This window comes from Mus musculus, chromosome 6 (assembly GCF_000001635.26).
Source record: "Mus musculus strain C57BL/6J chromosome 6, GRCm38.p6 C57BL/6J".
Classification (NCBI taxonomy): Eukaryota; Metazoa; Chordata; class Mammalia; order Rodentia; family Muridae; genus Mus; species Mus musculus.
The window spans coordinates 34,797,912-34,821,651 of record NC_000072.6 but is presented as its reverse complement, the minus strand read 5'-3'; the positions used below and the strand labels follow the sequence as shown (position 1 = coordinate 34,821,651).

At 37.1% G+C, this 23,740-nt stretch overlaps 1 protein-coding gene across 13 annotated transcripts in view; it reads right to left on the bottom strand.

The window, feature by feature from the left end:
* The window catches only part of Agbl3 (ATP/GTP binding protein-like 3), an 80,508-nt gene that overhangs the window by 39,288 nt on the left and 17,480 nt on the right, over positions 1 to 23,740 (bottom strand). For 6 of the 13 annotated variants that reach the window (XR_377500.4, XR_377501.4, NM_001289656.1 and 3 more), the window contains 6 exons: positions 23,320 to 23,458; positions 21,743 to 22,519; positions 18,041 to 18,209; positions 8,694 to 8,820; positions 7,168 to 7,268; positions 6,829 to 6,941 (listed from right to left, as the gene is read on the bottom strand). Coding sequence is in view for 10 of the 13 variants with exons in the window: in NM_001289656.1 (NP_001276585.1) it covers positions 6,829 to 6,941; positions 7,168 to 7,268; positions 8,694 to 8,820; positions 18,041 to 18,209; positions 21,743 to 22,519; positions 23,320 to 23,458 (1,426 nt within the window). In the remaining 3 variants the exon portion in view is untranslated. Of the gene's footprint in view, positions 1 to 930; positions 1,478 to 6,828; positions 6,942 to 7,167; positions 7,269 to 8,693; positions 8,821 to 18,040; positions 18,210 to 20,024; positions 22,520 to 23,319; positions 23,459 to 23,740 lie in introns of those variants that run through there. The other 7 variants (XM_006506734.4, NM_001289657.1, XM_006506731.4 and 4 more) reach the window with 7 other exon arrangements.

Genomic DNA, 23,740 nt, shown 5'->3' with positions numbered 1-23,740 from the left:
GAAGGCATTGCTTTTGGCTCTCCGTACCTGCTAGAGGTAGCAAATCTTTCTCAGTTATTATTTCTTGGCCATGGTTTGTTTTGACTTTGTTCTCATCGAGATGAAACCCACTTGATGTGGTTGTGATATGGACTCAAGTTTCTGTTCTGTTATATCTTTATTGTTTGACAACTCATTTTTAATAATTGAATAATAGTGCATTATATGGACACACTTAAAAAAAGTCATCCATCTATTGGAAGACATCTGGTTGCTTCCAGTTTGGGCAAGTATAAATAAAGCTATTATGAATACTGTGTGGACTTTTTTCATTTTGTTTGGTTTAAAACCCAAGAACCAAGGATGAGCTAGTGTGTAGTAGTTTCATGACCCAGTCATGCAATTATGGCTCATCTGTCTAAGGGTAGAGAATCCATAGGGACAATTCTAGTGTGGCTACATTTTTTTACATGGTTAAGATGGTATAACTCCTTATTGTAGTGGAAGTTACGTGAGTGATAAGATATGCAATCAAGGCATCTGAGAGAGGAGCAATCCCAGTGACCAGTTTCTTCTAAATGGTATGGAGTGACATGTCTTCTTGATGAATGGCATCTATCATACAAGTATGAGGATACCCCCAAATGCTGATGGACTAGAAATTATAGTGGCAGCCTTGAAAGTAGCATGCAGTAGACAGTAGGAGGGTGGTAATTGCAGGTGGTAGGAGAAGGAGGAGGGAGTGAATCACTTACAGACTTGGTACCCAAGCAGACCTAAGGCCTAAATTCCAGGAGGGAGAGCGAGTGCTATGCTTTCATGGACTTCATCTCTACAAAGCAAGGGCCAAAAGGACAAACAAGGGGAATATTTCATACATCACACTGGTTGGAACAGAAATTGGGATGAATGGGTTCCAGAAAGCAGAGCTCTTAAATACGTGGACACAAATTTGCAGAAACAGAGAACTTTAAAGGCCAATTAATCAGGAGCAAGGCAATCAGAGGGCAAGAGGAGAGGGGCTGGCTGCTCCTGGTAAGATGACATCTGGCCTGCAGTGGAAAAATGACATGACAACAAAAAGGGACAGGCAGAAACCTCCAGGAAATGGAGGTGATGACAGTACCATGAGACACCTCAGCCTCCTGGGAAGAAGAGGGCCCAAGTAGATCCAACTATTGGAAATGAAGACAAATTTATGGACAGGGTTGAAGTTAAAAGATTCCTGAAAGCTGACACCATGGCTGTGGATGACTGGGGCTTGATCACCAGGCAAATAAGCTCAGTAAATGTGGTGCTCCATGCACCTAGGACATGGTGCATCAGGGCGATCTGTGAGAATTTCAGCATACTGCAGTCTCTCAGATTTTCATGATTTCCTCAAGTATCTGGCGAAGCATTCTGCACCTTTGTTCAGGGCCAGTGATTACGAAGTGGTTCCTCCTGAGAATCACCGGAAAGCCGTGTGAGGGGCGTGCTCTCACTCATGTTTGGATCTCTGTAAACAGAGTTTGGTTCTTAGTCCTTCTGTACAAATGATGTACTTTGAAGATGTTAGTGTACAACAGAATTTGTGTTTGTTTTCTGTTTGATTTTAAACAGAGAAAATAAAGGGCACTACTTTTCTATTTCTATTTCTTTTCCTTTTTTTCTTTTTTTTTCACTTCAAAGTTTCTACCGGTGTATTTGACAATGGACAACAGATGTGGTATAGGCAGTGGTCCTCAGTCTTCTTAATGCTGTGGCCCTTTAATACAGTTCCTCATGTGGTGGTCACTCCCAATCTTAAAATTATTTTTTGCTTTATGATATTCAGGATATCTGATATGTGACCCCCGAAGGGGTCCTGACCTATACAAGTTGAGACACAGTGCTGTAGAATGTTTTACTGCCTAGTGGACAGAGCTCCCTTTTTAATGCTAGTAATGTTCCTTTGACACCATGCATGTTTATAGTATGTGTTACTGCTCATTGACAAAATGCTGACTCCTAGTGCCTAAGGGTCACTTTAGTGTATGCAACTGAACACGCATCCATCTATGCTTTTCTGTTAATAGTGCTTAAAGAGCCCATTCTTTTTAAGTTAACCATGTTGTTCCATAGGAATGTTATCTTTGCTCAATTGTTGCAGAATCGTGGGGTCATGGTTTTTGTATTTCTGTCTAGTGTGTGTTTTAATATGTTACATGCAATGCATTGTATAACTATGGTTTTATAGAAAAGTCACATCTGGAGGAGTTGTTTTCAGATCTACAGTAATTTTTTCTTTTAATTTCAAAAATAGAAAAAAGTATCATGTATGGGACAGGATTGTAAGGAGGATGTGACATCAGTTGTGTGGCCTTTGCTGTGGATAAGACAAGCAACTAAGACTGATATGTCTGTCCATAAAGAATTTGCTTAACTCAGGGAGGAATTTTAAGTAAAGGACACATGGGTGCTATTTTTCATGTTAGTTATGATTTTGCAGGGAAAATGGAAAATATGAGAGAATAAGCTGAAGTGATAGAAGATAGATCTACCTTTAGCATAGATGGGAACAGTATGAAAATGAAGGCCTTAATAATGGCCTTTATAGGAAACATTACGATTTTTAGCAAATATTCTGCATCTGAACACTATTGTCTGCCAATCAAATATGAGCCTGTTCACCCGCCTTCTAACTCTTTTGTGATCATGTACATTGATTACTGATATGGAAGGAGACTTCACGTTTTCAGTGTGCAGTGGCTACAATGGAAACTCACAAAAGGTGAGGTTGCTGGGAGTGACTGTTGCTGTGGAATAGTGACTCCATGCTATATAATTCCATTTATGGCTCAGGGGACAGCACAGAAGAGACGATGGGACAACTATAAGAGCCAAGGCAAACGACAGAGTGTTGTAAAGCTATTTCCTCTGAATTAAAACATTTCTCCTGGAAGGAGATTTATCGGACTCAGGAAGCTAAGGCCCAGGGAGGTCCTGAAACCTACAAGGCTCAGGAAACTGAGAACGTTACAAAAGCCACAACCCCCTACTTCAAATTTGCTAAGAAGTCAGCTTCTGGGAAGGAGGCTTTCTTTGGTACCAGAAAGAGGTACCAGCAGAAGTGGTCAGGGGCTACTATGGATGCAACTTTGGTGAGTTGTCACCTGTGCTGGGAAGGGCCTTTGGTGCTGCAGCAGCCTTTGAGGCACATATACTTCTGTTAGTAATTCCAATATGCGTTCACAGGCTCACCAGCTAAACTCAAGTCAAATGATTCCTTGGTCTGTATTGGGGCCCTCTCTAGGATGAATAGAACTTTATTCACACCTCCCCAGGAAGAGTCACTCAAAATAATCCCACCCAAAAGAGAGGTCCTATGTTCCCACACTTTTACTAGCATTTAGTATTGCTAGGGTTTTGGATTTTAAGAAATTCTAAAAATGTTTGTTGTGGTGTTTCATTGTTTTAATTTGCAATTTCCTAATGATGCATATTAAATTTTCATTGGGTTTTTTCCTTTATTAGTTTTAAAACTTATTCTTTTATTGTTTTAGATCTTAAAACATGAATAACTGTACATTTTATATCCTTATTCTATATAAAAGATATTATTCTTCCTATGTAAAACTTTTGTGTGCTTTGTTTCTTATTACAGACTATCAGTGTATACAGATTTTCCTTATTTCTGCATAAAATTCCACAGTCTCAAATCTATCACTGTTGATGGACTATTTGAAAATGATTAATGGCAATTCTAAGCCAGCATAAGAAAAGTAAGATCAAGTATTTTAATGTACAAAGAAATCTTCTATTATCTAGCACCATAAAACGTGACACAAATAGAGTATGCTGTCTAGAATGATTCTTGTTTTTTGAGAAAGGGTATCAGTATGTTGTTCAGGCTGGCCTAAAATTTATCATCCTCCTGCTTTGGATTCCAAGTCCTGAAATTGTAGCGATGTACCATCATGCCTAACTAGAACTGCTTTTTAAACATCTTGGCTCTCTGCAAAATTGAGATAGTATTTTGTTTTCCTATCTCCAATATGCTTATCAAGAAGAATCTATAAAATGTGGAATTATCTGGTTAATATCTTTCCTTTTGGAAACTGTATAAAACCTAATACACAATGAAGAAGCTTTACTCTTGAAATGCAGGAATACTCTACATCCTACATATGCATATCTGTCTTAAAACAGAGGAACATGAAAATTACTAGATGCTTACTTGAGAACTGAAAGGGGTTCAGAAGAAAGCTTCCAAATATTTGTGGAACTTAGTATGTATAAGGCATTGTTGTAGTTTGATTAAGAAAGCAAGAGCATACTAGCAGCAATAGGTGAAAATATGTGAAGAAAAAGAACTGTAACAATAAGAACTAACAGAAGAATCAGTGGAGAGAACGTAGCATTTGTGACTGACAGACTGGACAAAAATTGTATCACTATTTACACATGGTTCTTAAGTCATGAGTAAAATTCCATTAGATTATCTGAAACCTAATAGTTACTGCATAACAATAGAAAATAGATATAAAATAGTACCATTTTTATGCACTGTCATTCACTTTTAGAAGAATAAATATTAAACAGAAAATGGTGTTCTCGTAAGGCAATTAGAATTCTTGTCATAGACTTCCCTCTTGCTCATGTCATAAAATTTAGGTTGTTTTTTCAAGACAAGGCTTTATTAATTATTATTAAAAATTGTTGATATTTTTATTTGAAATGTCAAGTCAGTATTAGCCAATAGTTAACTTTCTGCCTAATTGTGACATCCTTCTATATAACTTAAGGAATTTCTTATACAATGAGCCACTCAAGGTCTACAGTAAGTCACCCTCAGCCTACCTGATTATGTTATGTTTTAATATCTCTGTCCTTCTCTCTAGAAGAATAATGAGCAAGGTCCAGGGCAAAGGCAAAGACAAGCTCTTAAAAAGTCACAGTCCCAGCAACTTAATTGGGCCTTATCTGTTATAGTTCTCTCATCTTCCAATTGCCTGAAGTTTTGAATCCATCAAATGAATGAACTGTTACAGCCCTCTTGATCTAATCCTCTCTTCAAATGTCCCATAAATGTACACTCACAGGTATTCTTTACTAATCTTTTAGATGTCTCTCAAGAAAGTCAATTTAACAATCCGCATTAATCTCACAATAGTCAACGGATATCCAACCGAGGTATCAATGGTACATAATAGGGAAAGGATAACCTTTTCAGCAGATGGTTCTAGCAAACTATATATTTACATGTACAAGAATGAAATTGCAAATAAATTTATAATGCAAATACAAAACTCAAACTGATGTAGCAGCTGCCATTTAAAACAGTATGGAGGTTCTTTAGAAACGAAAATATAGTAGCAGTAGGTGATCTGGTAATAAATCTGGCGGACTATAGACAAATGCTATACCATCACTGGACATCACCCCAAATCTAAATCTAGCGCTGACAAGTTAATAGTACTAACATGTTTAATGCAACACTTTCCAAAATAGTACCCAATCTATCTATATCAGGTAGCTAAAATAGTCTACTTCATAGCCTCAGAGGATGGTGGTTATTAAGAACAGAAGCAAAAGAAATGCAAGTTACTAATTAATAGACATGAAGGTCAGTTAAGGTAAGTTCCATAGAACAATCATCAGCAATGACATTGTCAACTTAAAATTTCATTGACAGTAGGTCTCTTTTAAGAGTTCTTAACATCTGAAATTTAATTGTAAAGAGCAAGTGTACTACTCCACTGTTTAAGGAAACAAATAAACCCAAATCAAAACAATCCTGAGAGAACAGCTCTGAGAGAAGAAGCCCCTTCTGCATGACATGAGTGCTTCACCATCTGGTCCTGGGCGATACGACTCTTGGAATTTTATATGTGAGACCTACAACACTATACTGGGCTTGCTAGAAAGGGCACACATAGTAAAACAGTACAACAAACTGTACTTTTACATTGGCAATCACAATGCTTGATTCTTACTCAAAGGAAATGAGAATGTATCACAGAAGAACTTGCAGAAGGATGCTTATAGAAGTTTTATTTATGATGCTGACCCTTGGCAGCAAATAAGTATTCTTCAGTTGAGTGGATAATTCTGGTATATTCAGACAATGCTTACTATTTACAGCTAAAAAATAAATGTGCCGTTGCACCATGAAGAGAACAGAGGAATTTTGTAAGCATGTAAGTAGGTGATAGAAGGCAGTTTGAAAAGCTTATATGCTATACACTTCATGCCAGATGACACTCTGGAAAAGGCAAAACTAAGTAGACAATGATAGAGAGCTGTGGTTGCCAGTGGTTAAGGTAGAAAGAATAAACAGAGGCATGAGGCCACACAGTGAAGATACCCTGTTTTATACTATGATGGTAGGATACATGTCATTATAAATTTGTCCAAATCCACAGCATGTGAAACTACTTTCTGACTGGTGTATCTGCTAATGTGGACTATGGACACTGGGTGACAACTGGGTGTTAATAAAATTCATTGAAATATATATCACTCTGGGATGCTGATAACAGGAGGAGAGGCCCTGGATGTATAAGAATAGGGGAGGGGATATATGCTAAACCTCTCTAATGTCTACTTGGTTTTGCTGCAGATATAAAATTTTCTAAATGATAAATAGAGGCAATGCAAAACAACTTGGGGTTTCTTTCACATGTAGTAAACACATGGCAAATGACAGTGCTTATTATTGAATAAATCAAATGAAGCCTTGATATAGTTGACCAAGATAATGCACTTGTGAAAACTTTCCCTAATATGAGTCAGAATTTTCTGTGTGGAACTGACAGTAATATCCAAGTAGTATAAAAATAGCTCAGTAAAATAGTGTAACAAATTATGTCAATGTTCTTGACTTACCTAGACTCTACATCCAAAGAAATTTCTACTAGAGAAGTATCTGTGTTATCAGAGACTCTTTCGGAGCTCAAATGTTTCTCCATTTCTTCTAATTCTTTCAAGCACTGATAATACTAAGAAAAAATATAAATGAGTTCATTATAAGAATAACATTACTTTCTAATTAAGCTAATTGAATACTTAGATGTATCAATAGTAATAGTCACAGGGTGATTACTACATACACCCAAACTCAGAAAACCATTAGACTATTAAAACGGGAAACCTGCTGTAGGACAGCAGACAGGCCATTTATGTGATAGCCTGAATCTGATACTTATCCAAGTTAAGTTGACTTACTTTGCTCCTGTCAGGATCACAGTAGTCCAACAGAGAATCACAAAAATGATATCCCATCGACTCTAAATCTTTTGTGCCGAAATGAGTGCCTCGTTTATTGCCTAAAACATCACAAAATTGATTCACCTTGGAGAACGAGATACTAATTTTTCTTGTTATGATACGTCTAAATTGTGAGACACTATAAATAAAACACAGGTATGATTCCACATTCTGTCCTTTCAATTTTCTACTCTGGAGTAGGTCAGTTAATAGGTTAATGCTTTTGCTCATTTCTTCTCGGGGCAAAGCTCATTCAAAGCTTATGTGTTGTGAGGCAGAAAAAAAGTTAGTAAGACAGTTTTAGTTATGGTTACCAAGTATTAACAGTGATGATAACTACTCTGAGAAAAATTCCATGAGAAATTTTTCGTTATTATGAATGATGTTACCTCAGCTTAAGGTCACACAAAAAGCTAGGAGATCACTAGGCACGGTGACATATGCCTTTAGTTCCAGCAACTCAGAAGACAGAGGGAGACTCAGAAGACATTTTTGAATTTGAGGGAAATCTAGTCTACATAGTGAGTTCCAGGACAGCCAGGGCTATGAAGAGACTATGTCTCAAAACAAAAACAAAGAACAAAGAAAAACCTAGGTAGAAATTACAAATGTGAGTTTCCAGCATTTTCCTTTTTCAAAATGGAAACCATTCTTTTATGTAGCCTAAGCTGACCTTGAACTCAAGGTCTGCCTGTCGTTGTCTCTCTCTCTTTCTGTTTTTGTTTTTGTTCTTTTGGTTTTTCAAGACAAGGTTTCTCTGTATAGCCCTGGCTGTCCTGGAACTCACTCTGTAGATCAGGCTGGCCTCGAACTCAGAAATCCACCTGCCTCTGCCTCCTGAGTGCTGCGATTAAAGGCGTGCGCCACCACGCCCGGCTTGTCGTTGTCTCTTTGAGTGCTGAAATTATAGGTAGGTACCATCATACAACCTAGATGTGAAACCTTTTCTAAGAGTGTTAAAGACATTTTAAAACAGAATATTCTGACTTCACTAGTACATGCTCAGTATGATAAAGATATTCCTCATGAGAGAACACAGAGCATGGCTCCATTTCTAGTTGCAGGAACTAAAGGCTCCCTTTCAAATATAAATTGACAACATCCAATGAGTGAATGAACCAACCAACCCAAGAAATAGACAAGGCAAAATACCCAGTCTATTTTTGCTTTGCAATCAACAAATCAAATAAAATCATTTAAAGCATATTGCTTTTTCTTGACATCATTAGGAATTCCCGTTTTTTAAAAACCCGTAAGAACAAAAAGAACAACTATTTGTTGTACATCCCAGAACATTCTTTTATAAACAAAGGGACATGATGACATGAGATACCCCACAAGAGAAGTTTATTCATCTTGCTTATAGGACTGATCAAATGTAAGTGTGCAAGCACATGCTCACTACTGAACTGTCCTATCATTAATCTTACAGCAAAGCCTAGCTTTGATTCACTGTTCCAGAAGAAGTCATTAAGGACATTTACCCAGAGTAGATCCGCAGAAGGTGGCCTCCAGCGTGAAGCTGTTCCTGATGCCCATCTTCCACATTACAACCCTTCCTGTCCCCTCTTTGCTTTTCTGAACGTTAAACTTGCAAGCTGAGAAGGAAAACTGAGAAGCAGTGGTTAAAAATGACACATGTACTTTTTGGGAAGAGTGTAAGGAGGAACAAGTAGGTAGTCTCCTTCCCTTCATTATTGTTACTCGCAAATACCAGGGTCAGCTTCTTTTTCTTTGATTTTATTGTTACATACAGATACATATTAACAAATAGAGGGGGGACATGGATGGGGTTCAAGGGAGAGTAGCTGGGAGCGACTGGAGGGAAAAAGGAGGGGTAAAAGTGATATAATTATATTCCCATTAAGTGGACAAAAAAAGAACAAAAATTAAATGGAATCTCCACAAATATTGTAATTCTCAAAGCTGAAGGTGCTATGTTTTATTTCCTGATCAATTAAAAATAACTGTTTTTATTTTATTGTTTGAGACAGGATTTCCGGTGGCCTAGGGTGACCTCTAATTCCCTGTGTGGCTCAGACTCTACTTCCAAGCTGGGAAATAACTCATTTTAAGGATGATGTATTTATATTTCAGGAAATAGAAATTGTAACCCCAATAATAAATATACTTTTATCATCATAGAACATGTCCCAAATAAACTTATTAAGTTTTGCTACTATTAGTTCAGGATGATATAATTTTAGGAACAGTTCTTGTTTCGTTGCTTGCTTTTTTCTTTTTTGAGACAGTGTCTTGTTATATAGCCCAGGATAGCCTCATACTCACGGCAATCATCCCTGGTGAGATTACAGATGTGTGTCACTGCACACAGAATCTTGAATTTTTAGTATGTTCTAGAAATTCTGCATGTTTCAGATGAAGATTCATATGGTAGATTTCCAGAAATAGAATGAGGAGTCTTTGCTTTCATATGAAAGACCTTGTCTCCGGAGATGTCTTGAAATATTTATAAAGAGATCAATGTTGTTTTGGTTTCTTTTACTAAGACAAGTGTCTACCAAGAGATTGAGGGATTTGCTTTTTAACACAAGGTTTATTTGTGTCCATTCTGTGAACTGTAATGAGCGTAGAGCTTCCCTTAGTCACCAGCATCACCACCACCACAACTGGACACAGCAGCTCTCTCCCTGCTCCCTTCCTGCCCAGTCTCTTTTAACTCCCCTCATGCTATTCCTTGCTGCCACACTCTTCTGATATCACACTTCTCTCTTTGTCACTATGTTATTGTGTTTTCATGACTACCCTCTAAATGGAATTGTGTTGGCAACCTTTTGAGACTGGCTTCCTTACTTTAGTATAATACTTTTTGAGATTTATCCAAGTTGTTGCATGTAGAAATATTCATTCTCTTTTATTACTGAGGGAATTCCGCTGTGTGCCTATACTACATAAAGTCTATGTTTAGACTGTTTCACTTTTAGAAATTAAAGGAGTTCCTAAAAACAATTATATGTACAGGTTTACATATGGATGTAAGTTTTCAATGTTTTTCCCTATGGTTCATCCCTAGGCATGGGACTGCTTGATCACATTATAACTGCACATTTAACTCTGTAAGCAAACTATTCTCTAAAATGCTGTGTCATTCAGTGTCCCTATGAACAATGTATGTGAGTTCCTGCTGCTCCAAATTCTTAGCATTGAGTATAGGTGACAATTCTTTAAAAGTAGTTGTACCTCCTCATCATGTTTTTTTTTTTTTTTTTTTTTGTTTTTTGTTTTTTGTTTTCACTTGTAGCTACCTGGTGGCTAATGAAGTTAAATACCTTTTTCATATGCTTATTTAGCATTATATATTATTTTTAAGAAGTATTGTGGTGATTTGAATTGAAAATAGGTACCAAAAACCCTTAGGGAGTAGTGTTGTTGGAGGTGTGGCCTTGTTGGTATAGGTATGGCCTTGTTAGAGGAAGTGTGTTACAGGGAAGCTCACACCAGATCAAATTATCACTCTCTTCTTGCTTCCTGCTCAGAGAGAACTTTCAGCTCCTTCTCAAACAGAATGTCTTCTTGCACATTGCCATGCTTCCCCTATGACAATAATTGACTAAATGTCTGAACTTTAAACCAGCCCCAACTAAATAATATAAGAGTTGTGGCAAATGTGGCTACCCTGCCAAGCGCAAGAGGAAGTATAACTGGAGTGCCAAGGCTAAGAGAGGAAACACTACCGGACTGGTCAGATGAGGCACCTAAAGATTGTCTACCGCAGATTCAGACACGGATTCCATGAGGGGACAACACCTAAACCCAAGAGGGCAGCTGTTGCAGCATCCAGTTCATCTTAAGGATTTCAATCAGTCATAAAATAAATGTTCTGGTTTAAAAAAAAAAAGAGAGTTGCTGTGGTTATGGTATTGCTTCATAGCAATAGAAACCCGAAGACAAGTATATATCTAATATCTCTGCCATTTTATTGTAAAACTTTTATTACTTAGTTATTCTAACTCTGAGATCTATGCAAGATATGAGAGTGTAGATATTTTCCACCTACAGTACTTTATATCCACTTACAAAGACCTTTTAGAGGACAAAAATAAACTAATTGGAAGTAGTCTAATTTATCAGTTTACTAGGACTCAATGGTTCATGCACTTGGTAGATGGGTATATCAGCTTTTCTAGTTGCTTTACCACAATAACCGACAGAAGCAACGTTAAAAGGAGGGGTTGATTTTGGCTCACAGTGGAGTATGCAGTCCACCAAGGTGGAAAGGCATGGTGGCAGAAATTGGAGCGGCTGTTTACATTGCCTCCACTGTTGGGCAGCAGAGGAAACCAATGCCTGTGCTCAACTCACTTGCTTCTCATTCAGTATAGGTCCCCAGCCCATGAGGTACTGCCCATATTTTGTTTGGGTTCTCTTACTCCAATTAAATTAATCTAGTTAAGCTTCCAAAGGCATAACCAGAGATTTCTCTCTCCAGTGATTTTATGGCCTGTCAAGTTGGCAATTAATAGAAACTATCATAATGTTCAGGAACTTTTTGGCCATCTTCATGTGACAAAAGTTTTATATCTAACATTTAAGATGTGAGGTTTAGGTGGAGGATGCTGTATATGAAGTCCGATTGTTCTGATATCCTTTGCAACAGGTCCCCCTTCAGCCTTCACACGAAGCCGTACACATGTGGCTCTACCACTGGACTTGCTCTCAGCGTCTATGTGCTTCCCTACGTTCATTATCTCAATCACAATTGTATTATGGTATCTGAAAATCTGATAGTGAGATTTCTTTAACTTTTCTCCAAAATTGATTTGCTAGGCCCAATTTCTTTGCATTACTTAGAATAACACAAATATACTTATATCTGTAAACAATTATGCTTTGATGTTTTTGGAATTGTGTTAATTCTACCTATCATTTAGGAGAGTGAATACTGTGTTTATTGTCTCAATCCATAAATATAGTATATCTCTCTGTTAATTTGGATCTTTGTCAGCATTCTTAAGATTTTAGCATAAAGATTTACACATTTTGTTAGACTTATAGTTACTCATTATGAATTATGACAAAATAGTATTGTTTAAAATTTTAGCTCACAGCTATTTATTTGACTATTTAAAAATCTGGACTGACCTTTTACCCTAATGCACATTCTAAAATCACTTACTTCTTCTAAAAGTTTATGTAGATTGAATTTCCTCTGTGGGCAAACGTGCCTTCATAACTGCTTTATAGTGAGTCTGCCTTCTTACCTTTACAACTTACAGAACGATGTATGGAAAGAGTAAGTATAGGGCTGAGCCTGGAGCCCAGGGAAGAGCACTGGCCACACATGTATGAGCTCCTGAGGTCAGTCCCTAGTCCTGCTTTAAGAAAGGAAGGAATAAGGAGAGGTATCCTTGTTTGGTCTTATGAAGAAAATATCTTTTAAAAAGTCTTTTAAAAAGTTCAGTATGAATATTGACATTTTTCCTTTTTTTTTTTTCTCACCTGAGGAATACCGAATGGCTGAGAAGCACCTGAAAAAATGTTCAGCATCCTTAATCATCAGGAAAATGCAAATCAAAACAACCCTGAGATTCCATCTCACACCAGTCAGAATGGCCAAGATCAAAAATTCAGGTGACAGCAGATGCTGGCGAGGATGTGGAGAAAGGGGAACACTCCTCCATTGCTGGTGGGATTGCAAGCTTGTACAACCACTCTGGAAATCAGTCTGGCAGTTCCTCAGAAAATTGGACATAGTACTACCGGAGGATCCTGCAATACCTCTTCTGGGCTTATATCCAGAAGATGCCCCAACTGGTAAGAAGGACATATGCTCCACTATGTTCATAGCAGCCTTATTTATAATAGCCAGAAGCTGGAAAGAACCCAGATGCCCCTCAACAGAGGAATGGATACAGAAAATGTGGTACATTTACACAATGGAGTACTACTCAGCTATTAAAAAGAATGAATTTATGAAATTCCTAGGCAAATGGATGGACCTAGAGGGCATCATCCTGAGTGAGGGAACCTAATCACAAAAGAACTCACATGATATGTACTCACTGATAAGTGGATATTGCCCAGAAACTTAGAATACTGAAGATACAAGATACAATTTGCAAAACACATGAAATTCAAGAAGAACCAAGACCAAAGTGTGGACACTTGGCCCTTCTTAGAATTGGGGACAAAACACCCATGGAAGGAGGTACAGAGACAAAGTTTGGAGCTGAGACGAAAGGATGGACCATCTAGAGACTGCCATACCCGGGGATCCATCCCATAATCAGCCTCCAAATGCTGACACCATTGCATGCACTAGCAAGATTTTGCTGAAAGGACCCTGATATAGCTGTGTCTTGTGAGGCTATGCTGGGGCCTAGCAAACACAGAAGTGGATGCTCACAGTCAGCTATTGGATGGATCACAGGGCCCCCAATGGAGGAGCTAGAGAAAGTACCCAAGGAGCTAAAGGGATGAACTAACCAGTACCCCCCCCCCCCTTGCCCCGGAGCTCATGTTTCTAGCTGCATATGTATCAGAAGATGGCCTAGTCGGCCATCATTGGAAAGAGAGGCCCATTGGTCGTGCAAACTTTATATGCCTCAGTACAGGGGAATGCCAGGGCCAAGAAGTGGGAGTGGGTAGGTAGGGGAGAAGGTGGGGGAGGGTATGGGGGGACTTTGGGGACAGCATTGGAAATGTAAATGAAGAAAATACCTAATTTAAAAAAGTTCAGTATGATGTTAAGAATAGCATTATTGTATATACTTTTTATTACACCAGAAAAATATTTAATGTTTATTTGATAAGTTATTTTTAATTTTAATTCTTTGGATTTTCCATACATGTATACAATGCATCTTGATCATTGCTATTCTTTACTCCTTCTTTCTAATTCCTGCAATTCCTCTTCTGCCTCTCAACCTCATCTCCTTTTCTTATATATTTTATGTATTTCAAATAATATTTTATTCATTCTTTGATAATTTCATACAATATATTTTGATATTTATTTCCCTCCACAAATTCCTTCTAGAACCTTCCTCTCTTCTCTACCCACCTGAGTTCATATTCTCTTACTCTCTCTTCCTAACATCATCATCATCAACAACAACAACAACAAAAGCATAATGACAATAGCCACAACACAACACATGGAGTTCAGCTTGTTATGGTCTACTACTCCTGGGTGTGGGGTCTGCCCTGGAGTGTGTCTATACACTAGGCATCAACCTATTGAAGAAAACCAGTCACTCAGCAGCTGTTGATTACCAATAGCTCCTTAGTTAGGGGTGCGACTTCATCCTGCTCACCTGCCTCATGTTGGGATTTTGTCTTGCTTGAACTTGAGCAGGTCTTATATGTGCTGTCACGCTTTCTGTGAGTTAGTATGTGCATCTTCCTTCTTGTATCTGGACAATGCTGGTTCCTGGAAGTAGTCTACTACCTCTGGCTTTTACACTCTTTCTGTTCTTCTTCTATATAGATTCTTTTTTTTTTTTTAAGATTTATTTGTTGTTATATGTAAGTACACTGTAGCTGTCTTCAGACACACCAGAAGAGGGTGTCAGATCTCATTACAGATGGTTGTGAGCCACCATGTGGTTGCTGGGATTTGAACTCAGGACCTTTGGAAGAGCAGTCAGTGCTCTTAACCGCTGAGCCATCTCTCCAGCCCTCTTCTACATAGATTCTTGAGCACTGAGAGTGTGATGCAGACATGTCATTAAAGGATGAGCATCACAAAGTCTCTTAATCTCTGCATATTGACCTGTACTGGGTTTCTGTGCTATTTAGCATTTAATGGAAGCTTCTCTAATAAGGGTTGGACAATATGAGGATCTATGAGTATAGCAACAAGTTATCAGGAATAGTTCTATTGCTATGCCCACTTAGCAGAATAATAGTAAGTTTCCTCCTAGGGCCCATGTCCTTGTTAGCACCAGGTCCTCTTTGGCACATGTTACCACATGATTATGGAGGCAAGAAAAAAAAAACTGGTGGGAGTTCATTCTCTCTGGCACTATGTGGGTCCCAGGTGTCAAACCCAGATCATTAAGCTTGGTAACAGGTGCCTTTTCCTGCTGAGGCGTCCTTCTAGTTAGTGTAGTAATTTTAAATATAGCATGGCATTCTGTGTCTCTTTTTAGTTTATCAATGTAATTTCTGAGAATATGGTCTAAGTCTCATAAATGTATTACTTATAATGTGTGTAACAACCGTTTAATGTTTTATGACGACCCATGAAGAAGCGTCATCAAGTCACATAAACCCGAGGTTCTTGAGTAGCGGATATCCACTAGGATATCCCTTTTATTGTGCTTGGCTGCTCAATCTGCAGGAAATAATCTTCAATTAGTCACTTTTGTAATCTTTCTCTTTCTCGTCAGTTTTTGGGAAAGTTTTATCAGTCTTAATTGAGTTTTCCAGTATAAGCTCTGTTTTATTTATTTATTCATCATTTCTGTTTCCAACATCACCATGGTAGCTAACATGTGCCAAAGAGGACCTGGTGCTTAAAAGGACATGGGCCCCAGGAGGAAACTTACTATTATTCTGCTATTTTTTTAATTTATTATTTTTACACTCCATATTTTATTTCCCCCCAACCTCTCATCCGCCCTCCGACTCTTCCACATCCCACACCTCCTCCCCACCCCTTATCTCCTTGTGGATTATCTCCACTCCCCACCCCACCTCTAAACTCCCTGGGGCCTCCAGTCTCTTGAGGGTTAGGCACATCATCTCTGAATGAACACAGACCAGGCAGTCCTCTACTGTATGTGTGTTGGGGCCCTTATATCAGCTGCCTGCTTGGTGGCTAATTTTTTTTTTTTTTGTCTTTTTCATTCTGCTTGTTTTCAGTTTAGTTTGTTTTCCAGTTTCTTACATAGAAACCCAGATATTGACTTGAAATGTTTTATTCTAAGTCTGTTACGACAAATTTTAATCTAAGCACTACTACATTAGCTAAATTTCAGAATACTTTATTTGTAACATATTTCTAATCTTCCTTGAAATTTTCTCTTTGGCCTCTTTAAAATGTAGTTTAATTTCCAAGAGTTTGGACAAATTTTTCTTCTTTCATTGATTTCTAGTCTATTTCCATGTGGTCAGAGAACATACTTTATGATTTGAATTCTTTCTAATTTGTTAAGATTTATTTTAAGGCAGAATCTGGTCTGTATAAATGACCATTCTATGGTCATTTACATGTATCTGTTGGGGATTTGATTTGTGCTTACATAGGAATTCACATATCCACTGTGGATCCAGGTCAACAGTTCGTGTTTTGACTGGTCAATAAAGAGCAAGCGGCCAATGACTGGGCAGGAGGACAGAGGTGGGACTTTTAGGATTCCCCAGCAAGAAACACGGAGAGGGAAAAAGGGAGTCCACCATGAGAGGAGTGAAGGAGCAGGAGGGTGAGACAACCGAAATGTAGGTGCAAAGGGAAAGCGGCCCCATGGGAGGGCTGCCCAGAAGGAAATAAGGCAGCAAAGATAAAATATAGATTTATAAAATATTAACTCAGGAATACTGGAAGGGAGGGTGTGCTAGCTGTGGGGAGGTTTGGAAGTTCCCAGCCCTTGAGCTAGTTAGGCCAGATTAAATATAAAGGTTGCACTGCGAGTCTTTCATTCGTGAATCCAGAGCTCTTGGGTGGGTGAAGAGCCACATGCACACCTGCTAAGGGCATAGAGTGACCCTTTAAATATTTACTGCACCACATATCATGTATCCCGCTCTTCAGCAGAGTTGTTCTGTAACTATCAATCAAATTCAGTTGGTGTTGATCAGTTCTTACATAGCTCACCTGTTTTCTACCTACCTGTGTTTCCTGAGAAAAGCATTTCAAATCTCTAACTCTGCCCGCAGATTTGCACAAATGTTGTAATGAGAGATGTTTCAGATAGAACATAGAATTGGAAGTGTTTATATTTTAAGCAACCACTGTATTAGTTGGAATATATGGTTAAATGTAGAGTGGTTGATTATTGTATTCAAGAAACTGGTCCATTTCATGTAAGGCACAACTAGTTAGAGATAGAAAACTTTAAGTAACTTGTTACTAAATATACACTACAATATCTTAATGAAATGGGATCATTTTAAAGGAGTAATGAATTACACCTACGGGCTTACTTTCTCTGATCTTCCCTAAGGGATAAATATCTTGGAGCATCAACCTGTTTCTTCTATAAATAGCTATTCCTATCAGACCATCCTTTCTTTTTGGTGTGTTTTGGCTCCAATTATCCTAAGAAAGCCTTTATTTCCCAATAAATCCTTATAATTAAAATGCTTGGTTAAGAACTTGAAGTCTACAGGGTTTTGTTTACTACATTAACTTGTTTCTCTAAAAAAGTAAAATTATTTTTAATACTTTGGTAACTGAGCAGCTCCAACATTTTCAGTGTTTGCAAAAATAAATATACTGTATTCCCTTCTAATTCTATGTAGTTTTGAATATTGGCCATTAAATTTTCTTTGAAAAGTTTTGATAAATTATTGTAAATTTTGTAAGATCATGAACTTTAGTCTTTTTAACTTACACATTAAAAAGATATTTTAAAAAGGTCTTGAAAGTGATAATACAAATGACAAATAGAGGAAACTTCAGAAGGTAAAATAGTGCTGGTCTTAGAATGAGGGATCTTTGTTTGTTTGTTTTTTTTTTTATATTTTCATGTTATTTGGCCATTTAACAGTTCCAAATAGTATTTTTTTTCATGGTCAATTGTAAAAATGAGTCCAAAGAACTAAATTTTAAAAAGCATATTAGTAACTAAAATGGCCTACTTGACTTTTTTATGTGAGCAACAAACATTTACTAAAGGGAAGTTAAAGTCTTAAAGGTACGTACTATATTTGGGCAATTTTTGCTCAGCATGAGTGGAAAGATCCGTTGCTGTAAGTATAATCCTTTTGTTTTAGATCTGCTGCTACCATCACAACCATACATGAAAATATTCTGTTTCCTACTATGGCCATGAAGATCACAATATAAAATAACCTCTCGTTTCTCCATTAACCTATGAAGAAGAAAAGGAATAAATCACTAAGTTTTACCCCTGAATTTTCTTCTATAGATACGACTAGAGATTTACAAATTAATATCCAAGTAAATAAGTAGACCTTAGCTTTTACTATTTATATTCTAGTTTTCCATAAGGACGCATTTCTCCCACTCCCAAGACTCCTAGCAGACCTCTCTGCTTTGTACTGTGGTTTCTGTTGTACTCAGAACACAGACTGCCCTTCTGTAGACCATTACCTTAGCATACATTCTTTTTGACTAGAGTTTTCCTCCCTCATCGTTTAGTGTTCTCAGCCTCCAGAACAAGCTTTGTGTCTCACTCCTGCCCACCCAGCAGCTCGGTGCAGGACTGAGATGGCTCTGGAACTCAGCAATCCCTTAGCTGTACCATCGCCGTGTCACTTGTCTAGGAAGTTTTGTTAAGTTTGATATTTAAGCTTGTTAAAGAAGGGAAATGTTTAGAAATCATCTACTACAGTGCTGTGCACACAAGCTCCTAAGTATTTGTTGAAAATTGAATGTTCAGAACTTGGTACTGGAAACAATGAATAGTTAAGCTCTGAGATAGCATTCTGAGAAAAATGGTACTAAAATTTAAACTGAATTATTCTTGTAAAATTCTAATAAATATTGAAAAGAAATTACCGTGTTTTCCTTAAGAGGACATGATTTATCTGAATGACTTAGCACTCACTTATTTTAAAGTAAAAATCAAGCCTTTCAAACTGATGAAGAGGACTGTGAGGCGAGACTCAGCGGTGCATGGCAGTAGTGTTGTGAGCATTTGTCCCTTTTGTCCTAGTTTTGGCTTTGTATGGCATTTCTATATCACAATCAAAATTGCATATGTTACCTGTTATATCTAGAATGTTAACTACTAAAAAGTTAACAGTGGTATTACAAATAGATATTTATAATGAATCAAAAATCACTTTTTATTAAAAGCAATGGTTATGAAATTTAAAAATGAAATTTGATGTGCATTAACTTGCTGATTTTATTTGATAAAATCTATTTAACATAAAGGAATCAACACATCATTACAAGTTCTTAGAATATCAGCTTATAAAGCACTGCTATCAAGTTTAATCCCTAAATATGAAGCATGCCATGTATTTTTAAGTATAATATTCAGAAGTTTGGTGATATTTCAGTTTTCTATAAGTGCATCATTAGAGACTTATACATCTATATAGTTAATTCCAAAAGAAACATTACCTCTGAAGTAAAGAAGAATATTAATATTTCTTCCCTTATATTAATTAAAATAACAGTTTGGATTTTCTTTTTGTCCAAAGGTAATTAAGTACTATAAATATTTTGTATTAAGCATCATCCTAAGTGTTTGCATTAAGTATACTTCATATTGTGTGTACTTCTATCTGCTCGCTTCCTACACATATGTGACCGGCTTCTTGTTTTTCTTGCCTGCTTTTGATTAGTTTATGAAAGGTATTTTTATTTCTTACAATTCTTTCAGAAATTATTGAATTGGATCCTTCTTTAACCTTTCTACAGGGCAATCTGAGAACTGAGACATTTAAACTAGCTTCCATACAGACAAGCCAAATTATATTGGTTTGTAATCCATCATGTGTCAGACCAGGAACTCTTAATGTTAAAGATCATTAATCGGATTTCATAGATGATATATTAAACATTCTGTCTTATATTTAATTTAAAAATAACTAGATTGACACAACAGCTGGAAAAACACTGCTCTCATCTACTCCTTTTGCAGTTTTCTTTCTGTTAACAAATCGCACAACTCTACTATGCTCTTGAAAACAAAGAAACCAATCTTGGCACATTTCTTTTTTCGTTTTTAATTAGATATTTTCTTTATTTACATTTCAAATGTTATCCCCTTTCCTGTTTTCCCCTCTGAAAACCCTCTCTCCCTCCCCTCTCCCCTCCTCCTGCTCCCTGACCCACCCACTTCAACTTCTTGGCCCTGGCACTCCCCTACACTGGGGCATAGAACCTTCACAGGACCAAGGGCCTCTCCTCCCATTGATGACCAACCAGGCCAACCTCTGCTACATATGCAGCGGGAGCCATGAGTCCCACCATGTGTACTCTTTGGTTGGTGGTTTAGTCTCTGGGAGCTCTTGGGGTACTGGTTAGTTCATATTGTTGTTCCTCCTATGGGGCTGTAAACCCTTGGACACATTTCTAACATGAACTAAGCTCCCAATTTTATTTTAGTTTCATTAGTTTTTTTCACTAATGTCCTTAATTCTATGCCAGAATAAATCCAGAATACCACAGTACATGCAGTCAGCTGTTTTTACTGTTTACATCCCCAGGATAAGAGAAACCACAGATTACTCTTTTGTAATTTAAACATTCCCCCAAATAACTACAAGGATGCCTGGAATCCACATTTAAATGCCATATAAAAGCAGAATTTCAGATTTTTATGGGGTTTTGCACTTCTTACATTCCAAAGCAAATAAAAAAGAAATTACATGAAAGTGAAAGCTGAGGCTAGATTGTCTAAGACAATCAGAGCCACCCCAGGAACTTTGACCCTTTGTGTGCGTCTGGGGGGAGCTGGGGTTCCTCAATTTCTTAACAATTTCTTACCTTGCATTTATAATTGTGAGGAGAAAATTGGGTTACAAGACAGCAAGATCAATAATAGAATTTGTTATAACTAAATAACTGATTATTTATAATGTTTTCATATCTATATAATTTTATTAACACCTTTCTTTTGCATGTGAGAGTTCCTATGAATACATTTAGAGCTATCAATATTCTGATCTTTATTTGTAATTTATATGTAATACTTTTCTCACTTAATCATCCCATCTTCAAGATACTAGTCCCACTCCAGCGATGAGAAAACTGAGACTTAAGCTAGTTTTAAAATTACACAAGGGTGTACAGTTAGCAAATGATAAAGCATCAATTCTAATATGATATGTTTAAGTCCCAGACCTATGGAATGGGTGTTGTGTTTCCAACAGACTGTCTATTCCTGATTGTTGTTACCTGAGTCTATCAAATAATTTTGCTTCAACAAATACTTGAGAACTAAATTGATCTTACCACTCTAAATTTAGAAAATTTAAAGGATTCATTTTTTTTTCCTGGGAGCAAATGAGACTATTATTCATGAAAATGTAAATAACTATACCAACTACTATTCTAAGGACTCATCCAGCACTGTATGATTGGCATAATGCCAGAAGGCCTTGGTTGGTAGTTAATTTTCATATATAAATGATAAAAATATAATGTAACCATCAAGGCTACTATAAGCTCTAGTAAGAAATTGAATTTGTGATATGCAAACTCATGGATTCATGAAGCCAATGAAATGTTCTGGAGTCTGTTTCATCACTGAAGGGAAAGAGTTTTGTTTATATGAAGAAGGGTGTAGGATCAGAGTGGAAAGAAAGAACTGCTTATGAACTATCAAGAAATTTAGAGTAACAGAAATGAATGGAATTATGTGAGCAAATTCCTTATTACTAAATTTACTAATTAAGCAGAGATGAAATTTGAAGATTATTTTACCTATTGATCATGTTCCTTGTATACCAAACAGAAGGGAAAGACTCCTTCAGGAGCGATGTGTAATTACGGTTTAAATCCCGTCCAGCTAAGGAACATCGATAATTTCCCACAATCACGCCATCTGGATTCAGCATGGGTACCACCTTGAAGATGAAAGTGTCCCGAAGCAAGCGTGCATCACTTGAGTCTCCTAAAATATAATCCAGGAAGCCTTTCATGATCCAAGAGCTGTTGGTCTCTCCTGGATGGACCCTTGCAGTCAAAATCACAGCCTTGCGCTTTGAGTCACTAGTCTTCAAGGGAGTAGTTATTGTCAAGACATACACCATATTCCTGGCAAGTGTGTGACACAAGACACGTATTTTACAAAACTTTGATCTTACTGGGTCACTGTTGATGCCAGACAGGTATTCTTGAAGGTTGGAGTAAGTGTATGGATAGCAGTGAGCAAAGTAGCACGTATCCTGGCTGTGTGGAAACTGAAATGTCCACGTAAGAGAAAAAAAATGGCGCCCATCTTGCCCAAGGTTATTTTTATAATACTTGATTTGATCTCCTATTCTCTGCCAGCCAATGTTATGGGTTTTGGCCTCTTTTTCAGAATAGAACAATGGCTTCATACCCCGATTGTAAAGACTAGCAGGCTTGGTAAAGTTGACAATAGTGAATCTGTAGACTATTTCTGCTTGGGTATTAGTGACCTGGAAATAGTACCACTGAGTGTGCTTATTTGTGAAGAGGTCTGGGCGCACAGTCAACTCGTATTCATGATCTGCACTAATACACAAAAAAGGAGGAGAAGAGCACAGTGAGAATATAAGAATGGCATTTCAGTTTAAGATACACTAGAAAAATAATCTTATTTTTAATCTATTTTATTCTATAGTCATAGAAACTTTTTGGGAGGAAACAATGTATACTTAGAATCTGACAGCAAACAACCACATACATTTTGAAAGTTTCATTTCACGAGAAATTGATCATAATTTAAATAGGTAGCCTTAGCATTCATTCACAAACACATTCAATAACACTTTGTAGGTTTCAATACAACTATTTCCTATAAAATAAATGGCTAAAGAGTTATTGGAACTGAAGAAAAATATCAATGTTTGTTTTTGTTTTTACCTTCAAGCACATTCTAATAATTCTCGTTCTATGGGTATAAAATAACTATTTCCAAGAGAGGTCTGAAAGTACATGTAAAGTAATACAATTACATAGATTGCAAAATTTGAACTCCCAGTTAAAAATAATTCTGATAACCATCTGTACCCTAAACCTAGTCACTGAAGACACTTAACGAAGCCAAAACAGTTTCACTATAATATTTTTTTACATACTAATATTTTCTGGCTGTGACTTTTTCTTACCAAGTAACTTTTTATATATGTAGAGTTATAAATACTGGCCTAGGAATGGCTAAAATAAATGTAAATCCTTAACACTCATAGTTAGCATTTATACTTTGAGAATTATAGTTAGATAATTGATACTAAAAGCTTTAATGTGCCTAATTCAGAAAACAGTAAGTAGCGAACGACCTACTTCCTCTAATAAAAATAATTAAAACCTACACTTTGACTACCTTCTGTAGATTACCACTCTCAAACCTTGCTTCAAACACCAGCGTGTTGTCACAGTTATCCACAGGTTGTTTCAAGGATGTTCGGTTACCCCCAACTCGGGAATACACAAAACAGGGCTCTTTGTAAGCTGGGGAGAGAAGACCAAATCAGCAACAGTAAGACAGCCAAGTAATTTCACAGATGACATGTTTCTAAATAATCCACAGATCAAAGAAGTGCATCACAGGCAGATTACACAATATTTTGGGCAGAATGACAAAACACATACTACATCAATTTATGGGCTGGAGTAGACACTGTACATAAGAAAGCTTACAGCTTTAAATGCTGGGTTTTAAACACTAGACAGATTTAAAATCAGAGACTAAGTTCTGGATTCTGCTTAGGACACAAATCACTAGAAAGTGTA